Below are 15,758 nucleotides of genomic sequence, written 5' to 3' on the forward strand. Positions count from 1 at the left end.
GAGTGAAAAAATAAAGACTATTATAATATAGTGGTATAATATTTTTTTATTAATTATTAATTCCTTTTGTGGATAATATTACATTATTATTTGTTATATATTGATTAAAGCAACAAAAAAATCTGAAGAGCCGTTTAGGAGCCAAAAGAGCCGATTCTTTTTAGTGAGCCGAGCCGCAAGAGCCGGTTCTCTAAAAAGAGCCTGAATTCCCATCACTAACCTTTATGTCCATTTCTACCTCCTTTGTTCTTAATGCCTGTTTAGCCAGTATAAGGTAAAAAAATCAGTTGAGCTGCGACTAAAAATCTATCTACGTCAACTCCACTGGAACAAACTTTGCGTCACGCGCGAATCAAAATTAAAAACAGACAAATTTATAAAGGAACGGATACATCGTTACTGTACATGTGTAAGACAGACGAAACAAACACTAAATCCAACTACTTGAAGTCAGTTGTTTTTATTGTTTTATTATTGTGACCATACTTCGATTCTTGAGTGACCAGATCCAAACTCAGCAGATGTGAAACAGGGAGTATGCATGTGGGTGACAATGTGGGACGCAGGCTGTGACTCGCATATAAAGCTCACAGAAAATCCATAACACGATGGAAACTAAATGATCATCCCATATTACTGTGTGGACCGTGATCGTTGGAGAAAATGGGTAAACAGAGTGAAGAGAGTGGCACTAGACGGTTTGGACTGGAGGCCAACCAAGACAACAGTGCTTTGCAACGACTACTTCCTAAGTCGTAAGACTCGTTCTCGAGAGTGTTCAAATGTTTGTTTGTTTTTTTTACATATTTTATGCTTAAACCGGCTGGGATCGTTATCTTTATAAATGGAGGAAGAAAAACAAACAAAAGAACTCCACTCTCCTCGGAGTGACGTTTACATTACCCATTTTCTTAACCGGAAGGGCAAGCACAGGTTTAGACCAAAGCAAAGAAGAAACAGAACTCCAATCATCCAAATCTCAAAAATTGGCCATGCTAACTCAATCTGAGACCGATGTTCCCATTACCCAGTCTTGTGGCAGTCTTCCACAACCGTAGCAATTAATGCTTCAGTGATATCAGTCTTCTCTCCTGGAAAAAAAAAAAAAATTTTGATTTGAAGCATAGAGCTTAACTATAGGCAGTTCAAATAACTTTTCGCTTCTCGGCCTTTTGGCTAAGACTACGATCACCTCCTTTGGTTGTGGGTTCTACGCCTGTAGTGGCAGAGAGCTAACTCACAGGGGGATATGTTTTGCAAACATTCTGTGTTGATAATAACTGTTCTTTTTAGGTGGAGTGCTGAGGGTAAGTTGTATATTGTTTCCTTTTACGTTGTGGTCCTCCCACCATGTCAGCCACTTATGCCAGCATGCGGAACCACAGTGTACGTTTCACCTTTAAGGAAATGGGTGGAGAGGCCCTGGGGATGTCCAGGTTGGATTTCTCCAGGCAGCTTATCCAACAGACCTTAAAGTTTAAAGCTGATGAGCTAAATTGTATTATAACATTGCCGTCTAGTAAAGGTTTTGATGTCAGCTTCAATTCTGCTGTAAACATTTGAGAATTTTGGACCCGGTATGAAAATGTAGAAGCCCAGTTTTCTGTGTTCAACGTTGAGAAACTGACTGATAATGCTGCTAAAACAATTATTGTCAGAATGTTCAATGAGACGGTTAACGCAGATGACATTTGTTTTTGGCTGGGCAGATATTGCACGGTCAAAGGTCAGGCTGTGAAGGTGAGGGATGCGGACGGCATTTGGAATTGCACTTGGCGGGTACCCATCCAGCAATGGCAGGACCCCCAGGGCTTCCAGGGCCTGAAACATCTCCCATCCATGATAGTCTTGGGTGAAAACCGAGGCTACATACACTATGAGGGTCAACCCAAGCTCTGCCGCAAGTGTGGTGAACACGGACACCTGGCAGAAGCATGTGAGCAAATCATTTGTGGGGAATGTAGAGTAATTGGGCACACTTACGAGGAATGTACCAATGGCAGAAAGTGCAATCTCTGTGGGGAATCAAACCACCTCTACAGAAATTATCCAAAATCATTTGCCAACAAATTGAAGGCCGGAAAAGAAATGGGACAGATTAATGGAAATGAAGGTAACAAACAAATTGAAAGTCAACAGGAAAATTCAAATCTCCCTCCAAAACCTGTCATTGGAGTAGAGGAAACAGGTAAGGGGGGGGGGGGGGGCATGCATTGGCTCCACCAACAGGGAGCTCAGAAGAAAGTGGCATGTTGCAAGACCCGGCCACAAGCGAATCAAGTGAAGTCATCTTACAGCAGACTGACAGTGAGGACACTCTGCGGATCCCTTGTGCACAAAAATCCAAAAGGCTTGCATCTGAAAGGTTTTCTGAGTCCCTTTTGACTTTAGAGAAGGGGAGAAAGCTTTGGTGCTCAGACAGTGAGGTGGGTGAGCCCAGAGTTTTCCCTTTGCAGCTCACCAAATGAGCTCTCCTTTTTAAATATTAGATTGCAATCAACGCCCAAAAGTCGCAATACCATGAATTTAAGGTTGCGTGAGAAACCATCACCAAAAGTTTCTCGGAGAAATGATCATGTACCCAACTCTCCTTCTGCCGTACAGATGAAGGAGGAACTGCAATCTCGAGAAATAACTTAACGGACGGTTTTAATACTCCCTTTTGTGTTTTAACTTTAAATCATACCTGTGACTCTCACCTTCTCAACTATAAATGTTAGGAGTGTGAAATCAAGGATTAGAGCCCAGAACGTCTTGTCCTTTTTAAAAACTATTAAATCTGATGTGTTTTTAATCCAAGAATGTGGCCTACCTTTTTTAAGAAATTAGAAACAGTGGGAGGAAATGTGGCCACTCCCAATCTTTATGGAGTGGCTCAAATGAAAATCGGAATGACGGGGTGACCATTTTAATATCAATTCCCAAATTATGGTTAAAGGGAGCACGGTGGTGGAAAATGGACGAGCATTGTTAGCACATCTAACATTTATAGGACAGGATTTTAACCTTTTAAATATTTATGGGCCTAATTATAAACATGATAGGTATGAGCTTTTAGAAAACCTGCACCACCACATGCTAGGTCGTGTACCATTAATTATGGGAGGGGATTTGAATTGTGTTTTAAATGTAAGGGATGGAAAGGGAGCTGGGGAGGATTTTAAAGTGGACAAAACATCTGTTTTACTGAAAGACATGTGTCGGGTTTTTAAATTAGACGATTGTTTTAAAACCATGCATCCAAGAGAGGAGGGCTTCACGTGGTTCAGTAGTGATAGCACCAGAGCCTCTCGCATAGACTACATATTTACACGGGATTGGCCACTAATGGATGCTAGATTAACGCCTGTTTTTTCTAAGACCACCTAGTACTGTCCTGTACTCTTTCACTGCCTTCTGGTGTCACTATTGGAGGAGGACTGTGGAAGCTGAACTGCTCCCTGCTGGAGGACGAGGCCTTGGTTGCTAAATACAGGGAGCAGTACAAGGACACTTCAAGATTTGTACGAATCGAGGGCACAGTGGTGGGAAATGATAAAGCTAAGAACTGAGAGCTTCTTTAAAAAAGCAGGAAAGGAAAAAAGAAGGAAGGAAATGAGACACATGCTGGGCCTGCAAAAGAGACTACAAAGGTATTTTAATTAATCACAAAAGGGCATTCATTTCAATGAGGAAATTAAACAGGTCAAAAATGAACTGAGACTTCTAGCAGATATCAAAAGTAGAGGTGTAATATTAAGGAGCAAAGAAAAAGAAATAGAGGAAAGAGAAAAATGTACCAGGTATTACTTCAAAAAAATTATGAGTAAAGGTTGGCGTATCTTCAAGCTGCAAAAAGAAAATGGAGCGATAACGGAAATAAGCAGTGAAATAAACGAGGAAGTCGAAACTTACTACCAGAGACTGCATGACAGGAGAGATACTCAATCAGAGACAATGTCAGAGGTATTCAATTTCATTGAGAAAACCGTGACCGACAAAGTGTTATGAACGCAAGATTTTACCCGAGAGGAAATAAATAAATGTGTAAGACAATTCAAAAAAGTAAAGTCTCCAGGAGAGGACGGCCTCTGCCTTGAGTTCAACTTCACCTTTTGGGACTTGTTGGCACCAGAGTAATCACTGTTTTTAATGAATTGGACAAAACAAGTCGACTACCAGACAGCTTCAGAGTAGGGATGGTTACACTATTGCACAAAAAGGGAGACAAGACTGACCTTGGTAACTGGCGAGCCATTACCCTTTTAAATGTTGATTGCAAACTTTTTAGTAAACTTTTAGCTATGTGTTTGTCTGTTTTACTGGACGAATTGATCGACCCTGATCAAACCTGTGCCATAGCGGGGAGGCATTCTCTTAAGTAAAACGGCTTCAAAACAATGGCGCTGGGTATGAGCGTAAAGGGCGATGCCTTTATGAGATTTCACCACAACGTCACACCACTCCGCGCATATAGTCTATTGACCACGCCGCGCGCCCCGGGTAATGGTCTGCCCCAGCAGCAGGAGGGTGGGGGGTGGCCATGAAGTCTCGTAAAAGTGGACCTCTGTGAATCAGTGAATGATGTGACGTAGGATGGAGTCATCGTTCAAAACGTTGATGCTCATATTTCCTTTGAAGTGGAATAAAACGATGGACGATATTTGCTTGTTTGGTTTAATCATTGAATATTTCATATAATATAATGCAAACTCGAAACATGTTCAATTTCCTTAATTTTTCCAGGATGACTGGACAAACCCTGATTTCACAATCACTGGCCAGTTAAATGATCACGTAAAAAACAGAAGATAAAAAGCCTTTGACGAACAAAAAGAATTAATGCATGTAAACTAAAACATGATAATATAGAACACACACATCCCTAATACAACATTTATCAAGCAAACAATTTAGAAGAACAAAAATATATGAAAATAGAAACAATATAAAAGAAGGTTGGGTTACACTGAATAGCTTCAGTAAACCTCCAAAGTCTACATAAACAGCCCATTTCATTGATAAAAAAAAAAACACTCACAGTTTGATTATTTGAAATGAATGCAGAATTGTATGTACACTTTCCCACCTTCCTATCAAAAGTCAAAGTTTCTTCAGTCCATGTAATCAATCAAGAAGTTACTTCATATGGAAATCACAAAAACATTGTACATAGGACATACATTGCTTAAAAACGGACCAACAGTGTCAATTGAAAAAAAAAAAACGATTTTAGAAACGTGGATAAAATAAAAGATGCTACGTTGAATAAAACAATGCAGATTTTGCAACTAATTATCACGTTCAATACTTTAGCTATTAAACATTAACATTTTCATTTAAAGTGGAAATCAATGTAAACTAGGGGTGGGCGATATGGGCAAAAAAAATAGATCTTTTTTCAAAAAAACTTGATAACGATAATTTGATGATATTCTACAAAAAAATATTTTAAATCTGCACTTGCTTCACAGACCAATGGTGGCCAGACAGCATTTGTGAACATCTCTTTTAAAATGTTAAATACAGCTTCTACAAAACATAATGATATTCTATGGCAGCGGCGGAGCCAGAACGTAGATAATGGGTGGGCCTGGAAAAATCAGGGTGGGGCTGAATATTTCTCTCACTGAGCACAATCCTACACATCGTGTATTCAAATAAAATGACAAACTGAATAATATTAAGTTCGGATTTTCCTTAGACAACCACAATTATGCAATTTTTAGTATTCAATAAAAAAAATAAAAAAACAACGAAACACTAATTAAAAAATAATTCAATAATAATTTACTAACCATTTAAAAGGATATATTTTTTTCATGAATCCCACTGGGTGGGCAGTCTGTCAATCAGGCACACCCAGGCACACCTATGGCTCCGCCCCTGTTCTATGACAATATTTAACAATAAAGGACAAAAAAATTCTGTATAGACTTACATTGATTTTTGGGAATATTTATGTCATTTAAATGTCTGTGGTGTTTTTCCAAAATGATGTGACATTTTGAGCTGCAGTAAGTACTGGTGTACCACTGCCAATTACTAGAGGAATCAGAATGACAAAAAACGCATTTGGTATGCGACGTTTGACGAAGTGACACCCAGCGAGAGAGAAAAAAAGACGTCGTCAAGACAACACCCATTCTCATACATTGGCCACCGTATTCAGAATAAAGTTGAATAACAAAACAGTAATTTACCGAAATGTGCATTTTCCCACTCATTCATCGCTGTGATATGTAGATTTGTCACTTTTTTCATGTTTGGGTGTATCCTGGCTAGGCTTGTCAAAAATATCGATATTTCAGTACTTACTCGATACTTAACACTTTGAACGGATCCAATGCTAGCTTGCTGTGGCATTGATACTACCGATACCAAACCACTGACTTCGATACCAACAGCGCTTTATCTGCCAACGTCTGCTCCAAATGGAGTTGTATTTACATCCTAAACGGTAACGTAACATTACCGGGGCATTAGCCGACTGAGCTAGCTAGCTAGCTAGCTAGCGCTTGTTCAAAACGTAACGTAACATGGGGCTAGCTGCTAACGTTAGCAGCCCGAGTCATCCCAATCGACTGCTTTAACTTAATTTACAATTGCCCTTGACCGAGATACGAACGTATTTGCTTCTGCTAAGTGTGATGTTTCTCTTACAGCTCCAGACCGACGCTGAGGAGACTCAGGAGATTCGACCGGCTGCAGCGAGCGCGACACCAAAATACCAGCAGCCATCTCGAGCAGCAGGCGTTACGATCCCAAATCGAGAGAAGCAAAGAAAATAAACAGGGCGGTATCAGAGTATCCGAGCATGGATATGGTTCCCATTTACACATTCTTTTATGATTCATTTTCACGACCTCAAACAACTTGAAAATGATGTGCCATTGGTGTTGCACAATATGGTTATTTCTTTGCACTAGTTCAGACAATTTACAGATTAATAATTGTTTTTTGTGTGTGTTTTGTTCTTTGCACTACTTTTTCCTATGTTTTGCACTACCCCGGGCCCAGACAACTTAAAATGTGTCATTGATTCTAGGCATGACTGTACAGAGGGTTGTCGAAGTTAAATACTGAAGTTGTACTACTTTTTCGCACTACCTCTTAAAAAAACTATTGTATTAATGAAAATGTAAGTTTTTTGGCAATAAAAAAGTTTTACAGTAAAAAAAAAAAAAAGCCTGCGCTTTAATTTGTTCCGTGTGGTATCGAAATGAGGGAGTCAGAGTCACGTGACCGGGTCCTGCCCGCTGATTCGTCGAATGATTATCACTTCCTCCTCCTCTGCCGTCAATGCACCCTGATTTTCATGATTTCCTCATACCTTGCGGCCGTCGAGTGACCCGAGTCGTTATACTTTTAGGGGCAGTGTTAATACTCGAAAATGTAAAATTACTCATCGTGAAAGCAAGATTGACGATGATATCAATGTCGATATATATCGCCCACCTCAACATTTTTTTTTTCAAGAATATGTTCTATGCAAGCCCACTTAGTTGACACGGGGTATTCTGATAAATACTGCGTTTGTGGAATAAGTGTTAATCCACTTGTTTTTAGCCATCTCAGGGGGTGCCCATTTTGTCTTCTGTCAACTGAAAATGACATCACATCTGCTCACAACGACCAATCGCGGCTCAGATTCAGAAACCAGGTCAGCCGTGATTGGTCGTTGTGAGCAGCTGTGATGTCATTTTCAGTCGACAGAAGACAAAATGGCCGCCCCCAGAGATCGCTAAAAACGTAAAAACGAGTGCATTTTGCTGCTTAACTTATATTCCACAAATGCAAAATTAATCAGAATGCCAGGTCAGTCGTAACTGCCGTGTTTCGACTGGTTCGACTGGTGGGCCGGCTGGGAACATATTCTTGAAAAACATATGTTTGGGTTGACTTCCTCTTAAGATTCTTGATTATTGCGGTTTTCACCAGCACACTTGTGTCTCTTGACAGAAACCTTCCATGAGAAGTGTTGGCCACAAACTGAGCAGGCAAAAGGTTTCTCACCAGTGTGGGTTCTTGTATGAGCTATTAAATTTCCCTTTTGAGAGAACGATTGGTCACAAACTGAACAGGCAAAAGGTTTCTCACCAGTGTGTGTTCTGGTGTGACTTATTAAGCTTCCCTTCAGAGAGAATCGTTGGCCACAATCTGAACAGGCAAAAGGTTTCTCACCAGTGTGTGTTATTGTGTGTATTTTTAAGCTTGATTTATGAGAGAACAATTGTCCACAATGTGAACATGCAAAAGGTTTCTCACCAGTGTGTGTTCTGGTGTGACTTACTAAGTGTCCCTTCTGAGAGAACGTTTGGCCACAATCTGAACAGGCAAAAGGTTTCTCACCTGTGTGGGTTCTGGTGTGACTTACTAAGCCGTGCTTCTGAGAGAATGTTTGGCCACAAACTGAGCATGCAAAAGGTTTATCACCAGTGTGCGTTCTTATGTGTACTTTTAAGAATGACTTAAGAGAGAATTTTTGGCCACAATCTGAACAGGCAAAAGGTTTCTCACCAGTGTGGGTTCTGGTGTGACTTACTAAGCTGTGCTTCTGAGAGAATATTTTGCCACAAACTGAGCAGGAAAAAGGTTTCTCACCATTGTGGGTTCTGCTGTGACTTACTAAGCCATGCTTCTGAGAGAATATTTTGCCACAAACTGAGCAGGAAAAAGGTTTCTCACCAGTGTGGGTTCTGATGTGACTTACTATGCCGCGTTTCTGAGAGAATATTTTGCCACAAACTGAGCAGGAAAAAGGTTTCTCACCAGTGTGGATTCTGGTGTGACGTCTTAAGTGTCCCTTCTGGGAGAATGTTTGGCCACAAACTGAGCATGCAAAAGGTTTCTCACCAGTGTGGGTTCTGGCGTGACGTACTAAGCCTACCTTCTGAGAGAATGTTTGGCCACAAACTGAGCATGCAAAAGGTTTCTCACCAGTGTGTGTTCTTATGTGCAGTTTTAAGAATGACTCAAGAGAGAATCTTTGGCCACAATGTGAACATGCAAAAGGTTTCTCACCAGTGTGGTTTCTGATGTGAATTACTAAGCCGTGCTTATGAGAGAATATTTTGCCACAAAATGAGCAGGAAAAAGGTTTCTCACCAGTGTGGGTTCTGGTGTGACGTCTTAAGTGTCCCTGCTGAGAGAATGTTTGGCCACAAACTGAGCATGGAAAAGGTTTCTCACCAGTGTGGGTTCTGGTGTGACTTATTAAGTGTCCCTTCTGAGAGAATGTTTGTCCACAATGTGAACATGCAAAAGGTTTCTCACCAGTGTGTGTTCTGGTGTGACGTACTAAGCCTACCTTCTGAGAGAATGTTTGGCCACAAACTGAACACGCGAAAGGTTTCTCACCCGTGTGTGTTCTGGTGTGACCTATTAAGTGTCCCTCCCGAGAGAATCTTTGGCCACAAACTGAGCAGGAAAAAGGTTTGGAGTGTATTCTCATATGTTTTACACGTCTCTTGAAGGGAACATTTTTTCCACACTTAGAACATTTCCAGCATTTGTTGTCATTGTTACATGTCATATCACCTTCACATTCTTCATCATCATCATCATCATCATCATCATCATCATTTGATGACGTCTCGTCACTACCAGATAATAGAGGTCGGGGGCCGTCTCCTTGTGATCCTCCCCAGTGGTCCACATCACCTTCTGTTGTCACGTGTTGACATGAGCTGCTGCTTGGAGGCTCCGCCCCTCTGCTCACTTCACTTTGACCTTCATCTTTACTCTTCAAAGATACATGAGTCGATGGCAACTTGCAGATATCCTTGTCCTCCTCCTCTTTCTTACAAGGAATCTCTGGTACCTCCTCTTTTATTACGGAAGGAGACTGCTGTTCCTCTTCCTCTTTAAATTGGCGGCTCTCTTCATCCTCCTCTTCCTCTTTAATGCGAGGATGAACATATTCACTGATGTCTGCAAGACAAGAAGACAAACGCACATGGTATTATTATAGTTCATATTTAGGATGAAGGTTATTATGAGAGCCAGTTAATTTTGGATTACGACGTGCTGTTCGCCATTTGCAAATTCACTTACTGATGCATTTTGTGCACCTTTTTGAGTGGTGACTCAGGTCAAAAGCGGCACTGGCCTCATATGTACATGAGCCCCTTTAAGAAATGATTGGCACGACTGCATCTATGACGGTGTACTAACCTCACTAACATTTAAGCACTACAAAAGCAAAAAATAATGATAGCTTCCAAGAATTCGGCACCCACTTGTCCATTTTTTAAACCGTCAATTTACAAGCGAATTTTTGTCCACAATGTGAACATGCAAAAGGTTTCTCACCAGTGTGGGTTCTGGTGTTACCTATTAAAGGTCAGGGTGCAAACATTGAAAACTTTTCTGTAGCCCTCTAGAACCTCGTCTGCCGTTTGAATCTCGCGCCCCCTCAGCTACAGCTTTTTCCTCTCATTCCAAAACATCCCACGCCATGGAATGTGCTGTTTGTAGCGCATGGAAATTGTACAATCTATGGTGTAGCGAGCGGTTTAGCTATATCTACGTCACTTCCGATGGCTGGAGCCACGATTCTTCAAGCTTCCATGAGGTTCGGAAACACTCGGAATGAGTAAGTAAAACCTATTTTCTAATCGACCTGTGGTTGACAACTTGCAGGAAGTGACTTGTATGTATTATAAAACCCGTGTTGTTTTCGTCAACGATGACGATGACGAAAATATTTCGTTAACGCCCCTTTTTTTCATGACGATAACGAGACGATGACGAGCTAAACGTGGCTCTTTGATGACGAAAACGTGATGTGCATGAATTTTCGGTGACGAGACCAGAAATTGTCTCGAAATTGTTAGCGTGCGGTCCATCAGACGTTCAAAATTTATGACATCCCTTCCTATTGTACACGTAATCTGTCTTTCAAAAAAATGCAATGTTGGTTCAAATTAGCCCCACAACTGAATACAGGGCCCTGTGTGCGTTAATAGCCATTAAAACCAGACGCACTCGAAGGAATAAGACCGCTGTTAAATGATTTACTAAAAGCAGGAGTGATTATAGAGTGTGGTAATTCTCTGTGCAATTTTCCTTGTGAAAAAAGCTCCCCCGTCCACTGGTTGGAGGTGGATTCAGGATTTGCAGGTTGTCAATGCAGCAGTCCTCCAACGTGCGCCATGTGTGCCTGATCCACATACACTATGAAATAATTTGAGGCCAGATGACGCTATTTTTACTGTGGTGGACATTAGTAATGCATTCTTCTCTGTCTCGATGGCAGAGGACAGTCAATTCTGGTTTGCATTCACTTTTGGAGGGAAAATGTATACTTTTACTCGGAGGTAGAGGGAGAGAGACTTCTGTTTACTGTTAATGGTGAGACTTTTATCCGAGCATGTATGAATATGACATTCATATGACAATATGAATATTATCATCGAAATCACGTGTGACTTGATCACATTTCTGTGCATGTTTTGCACCAAGGGCAGTAATAAATCTTGTTTTTTAAATAGTCAAAGTAATACTCCAAACATTTCTAAATAATATGAAAAGTACCAATCGGAAAAGGTTTCACTGGGCCAGCGACCGTTGCCTGGACTTTATGCGCCGCAAAAAAACTAAAGACAAAAAGCAATAAAATGAAGACGATATCAATATCACTTAATTTAGGCCAAATTATATGCCACCATAATTGGACCCTCTAAATTGCCCCTCGGTGTGATTGTGAGTGCGGATGTTTGTCTCTGTGTGCCCTGCGATTGGCTGGCAACCAATTCGGGGTGTCCCCCGCCTACTGCCCAAAGACAGCTGGGATAAGCCCAAGCACTCTCCGCGACCCTTGTGAAGAAAAGCGGTATAGATAATGGATGGATGGATATATGCCACCAGAAAAGTAAATTTCTCACCTTTTTTTTTTGTTGAGGGAGGCTACCCTCTCGTCCACCGGGGTAAACCCCAATGTACAGGCGCCAAGCCGGGGGGCAATAAGTATGCCCACACCTGCTCGGCGCCTCTCACCCTGGGCAACTCCAGAGTGGAAGAGTGTCCAACCCCTCTCGAGAGAACTGGTACCAGAACCCAAGCTGTGCGTGGAGGTGAGCCCGACTATATCTAGTCGGAACCTCTCAGCCTCACACACCAGCTCAGGCTCCTTCTCTGCCAGAGAGGTGACATTCCATGTCCCAAGAGCTAGTTTTTGTTGCCGGGGATCGGACCGCCAAGGTCCCCGTCTTCCGCCGCCGCCCAGCTCACACGGCACCCGACCCCTTTGGCCCCTACCACCAGTGGTGAGCCCGTGGGAAGGGGGACCCACGTATCCTTTTCGGGCTGAGCCCGGCCGGGCCCCATGGGTGCAGGCCCGGCCACCAGGCGCTCGCCATCGAGCCCCACCTCCAGGCCTGGCTCCAGAAGGGGGCCCCGGTGACCCGCGTCCGGGTGAGGGAAAACGTGGTCCATGAATTTTTTTCTTCATAAGGGGTCATTTTGAGCCGTGCTTAGTCTGGTCCCTCACCTAGGACCTGTTTGCCATGGGTGACCCTACCAGGGGCATAAAGCCCCAAACAACTTAGTTCCTAGGATCATCGGGGCGCGCAAACCCCTCCACCACGATAAGGTGACGGCTCACTGGGGGTAATATGAACTATTAGATGTTAAAATAAAATTTCCTAAATTCAATGTTTTCCCCCCGGGTTCAATATTTAAAAAGAAAAGGACAATGGAAAGGGCTTGACCACGGTGTATTTGGAAATTACTCAGCTCACACTTTTCCTCTTTAATTTGCTCTTTATTTTCCTCTTGATGTTCAAAATTAACAGGTGGAATGAGCCAGTGGAATTGTCAGTTGTGGCAGTAGGTAATAACCTCCCATCCATCCATCATCTATACCGCTTATCCTCACAAGAGTCGCGGGCGTGCTGGAGCCTATAATCACTCCTGCTTTTAGTAAATCATTTAACAGCGGTCCTATTCCCTCGATTGCGTCTGATTTTAACGGATATTGACGCACACAGGGCCTGTATTCAGTTGTGGACCTAATTTGAACCGACAATGCTCCCTTTATGAGACCTACATCTGATGGTCCTTGTGACCACAGTGTTAACGGTACAGCTCCCAACAATTTTTCCTCATCCTCTGTCAATGTTAACAAGGCAGAGGGTACTTTTCGGCAGTGGAGGTGAATCTCCTCCTGCACCTCTGTGGTCCAAAAAAAGTGCTTTTCTATACAGTCCCGTTTCATCACTGGAATGGATTGAACAAGATATAAAGCCCAGCAAATGGCATATGTTAAATATTCAGTTTGATTTTATACTGGGGGGGGGGTGTATGGGGTTTAGATACTGAACCCCCAGTTGCTCCTAATGCTGCGTCATCAGTAGGTAAATGAGGTGTGAGTAGAGAAGCGCTATATAATTGATAGCCCATTTACCATTCCCCCCGAATGGTTCATCTTTGGCACACATTTTCTGGGCTGATTTCATTTGGCTTGAACAAATTGAAAAACAGACCTAGAAGGCAATGAATAAAAAGAAAGGGCCAAAAACCTTTGAACGCATTTTCCCCAAACAACTTCACCTGACCATCATTACCATACACTAGTAAAGACATTGAAATAAAAACACGTGTGACATGCATATTTTTAACGATAGAAAGTCGTTATTTACCGAGCAAACGAGAGTATGAAGTGTACAAACCTGCTCCGTCTAGCGCAACACGAGGCTGCTTGCAAACTTCGCCCAGCAGTTGAAGATGCTGCTCGTTCTCTTCTTTTATTCCACAAAGTTCCTCCTCGTACTTTGTTGTCGTCATTGCACACATCTCCACACGCCAATCGCAACAAATGCGCACTTCTTGATCGCTGTTTGACGATGGATCGTGTGCTTCTCTTTGTTAGCGAGCTAAGCTAAACTAAGCTAAACTAAGCTAAGCTAAGCTAAGCTAAGCTAAGCTAAGCTAAGCTAAGATGTGCTAAAATAAGAGAACAAGGCGGAGAAGCATCAACACGCGCCAAGACGAGTTCATCCGGACACAAAGACTTAATGCAGTGGGTTCAGCACTAAATCGGAAAGAATTACTTTATGGAGCGTGTTTTGTTCTTGAATGAAAAACCGCGTACAGTAGACATCCGGCGGAAGTCATACAGGACACGCCCTGCTGCGATATGGTTGGCTGCTGGAAATTAGGCCCAGGCGGCGAAGCGTGTGTGGAGCACTTTCATCAAGTTACCGATAGATGTCATCATTTACCTGCAAATTGAACCACGCCATGATACATTTTATTAGTAAACATATTTGATGCATTGTCAGTATCATTTTTTTCTTGATAAAAATACCTTGTTTTGCTGTTTGTAATAGAATTGTTGAAACATTTCAAAAGGACTCCCCGTCGGCAACCGTGGCTGCTGCTTGAATGACGGACTTGCTGGGGAGCTGTGAGGCTGCGGTGCCCCAAAGGTTTGGGGCATATTTCATATTTTGAGGGGGATAGTTCACTGTTTATTTCAAGATGTATTCTATTATCTAAAAATGATTTATATGTTTCAACACTTAACATATTAATTTTAATATCTCAATATTCAATTGATTTTTTTAATCCTTTATTTGAATATATATTTCACTATTTCTTTTTACAAGTATTCCGTTATCTATTTCAATATTTATTATTTGTCTAGTCATTTCAACATCCAAATATTTCAGTATTGAATGAATAATTTTCCACTTGTTGATTTCAATATTTATTGTGAGAGTCATTTACATTTTTATATTTAACTATTTCAATATTTATTCAAACATTTCAAAAAATCTTTTGACGCATTTTCAACTTCTTTCAGTGTTTACTTCAACGTTCAAATGTTTCGTTATTCTTTTAAAATTTGTATAAAATAATTTCAAAGTTCATTTCAACATTTATTCAACTATTTAGGTATTCATTTAGTTTTGTTTAGTGTTTAATTTTTTTCAATACAATTTAAAAAAATATTTCACTTTTTTTTTCTTTTCAAGTTTCCAGTATTTGTTGCAACGTGTACTCATTTAGTTCAATACTTATCAAATGATGTCACCCTTTATTTGAGTATTTCACTTTTTTGTTCAATCGGCATTTTATTTCAACATTTATTTTCCTCTTTCAATATTGATTTATTTTATTAGGCATTTAATTATTTCAATTTTCCTATATAAATACTTACTAAAATTATGTTAATAATCTTTTTAATATTGTTTCGATACGTTTTCAAAATCTCACTATTAGTGTATTTCAGTATTCATTCAATTGTACATTATTATAATAATGTTTAATTTTTTCAATATTTATTTTTATTTTAACTATCTACATATCTGTTTATTTTAACATTCACTTAATGGAACATTTCATAATTTTTTTACAGATTTATTCAATTTTTCAGTGTTTATTTCAATCTTTATTACTTCTACATTAATTTCAATATGAATATTTCAATATTAATGAAATTACCAGTCACAATTTATATGTATTTTTTTCAATCTTCATTTTCCATCCATCCATCCATTTTCTGTACCGCTTATCCTCACAAGGGTCGCGGGGCGTGCTGGAGCCTATCCCAGCTGTCTTTGGGCAGTAGGCGGGGGACACCCTGAACTGGTTGCCAGCCAATCGCAGGGCACACAGAGACAAACATCCGCACTCACAATCACACCTAGGGGCAATTTAGAGTATCCAATCAACTTACCATGCATGTTTTTTGGAATGTGGGAGGAAACCGGAGTACCCGGAGAAAACCCACGCAGGCACGGGGAGAACATGCAAACTCCACACAGGGAGGC

General features: G+C 41.0%; 1 protein-coding gene across 1 annotated transcript; it reads right to left on the bottom strand.

Annotated features, from left to right (window-relative positions):
* Positions 1-7,718: 7,718 nt before the first annotated feature.
* On the bottom strand, positions 7,719-14,090 carry LOC147126881 (uncharacterized). Its single transcript, XM_086022099.1, has 2 exons — positions 13,653-14,090; positions 7,719-9,912 (listed from the first exon to the last, which is right to left on the bottom strand). The coding sequence occupies exons 1-2, from the start codon at positions 13,774-13,776 to the stop codon at positions 7,889-7,891; spliced, it is 2,148 nt and encodes a 715-aa protein (XP_085878225.1). The 5' UTR covers positions 13,777-14,090; the 3' UTR covers positions 7,719-7,888.
* Between the last annotated feature and the right edge of the window lie 1,668 nt (positions 14,091-15,758).

This window comes from Filicampus tigris, chromosome 22, assembly GCF_054856515.1.
Source record: "Filicampus tigris isolate MCC_2025a chromosome 22, RoL_Ftig_1.0, whole genome shotgun sequence".
NCBI lineage: Eukaryota > Metazoa > Chordata > Actinopteri > Syngnathiformes > Syngnathidae > Filicampus > Filicampus tigris.

Bases quoted from the DNA above. Each gene is read 5' to 3' on its own strand.
- LOC147126881 (XM_086022099.1), bottom strand. From the start codon at position 13,776: ATGTGTGCAATGACGACAACAAAGTACGAGGAGGAACTTTGTGGAATA. The intron at 9,913-13,652 runs GTTTGTACACTT...CTTGTCTTGCAG, and splicing joins TGTTGCGCTAGACGGAGCAG to ACATCAGTGAATATGTTCAT.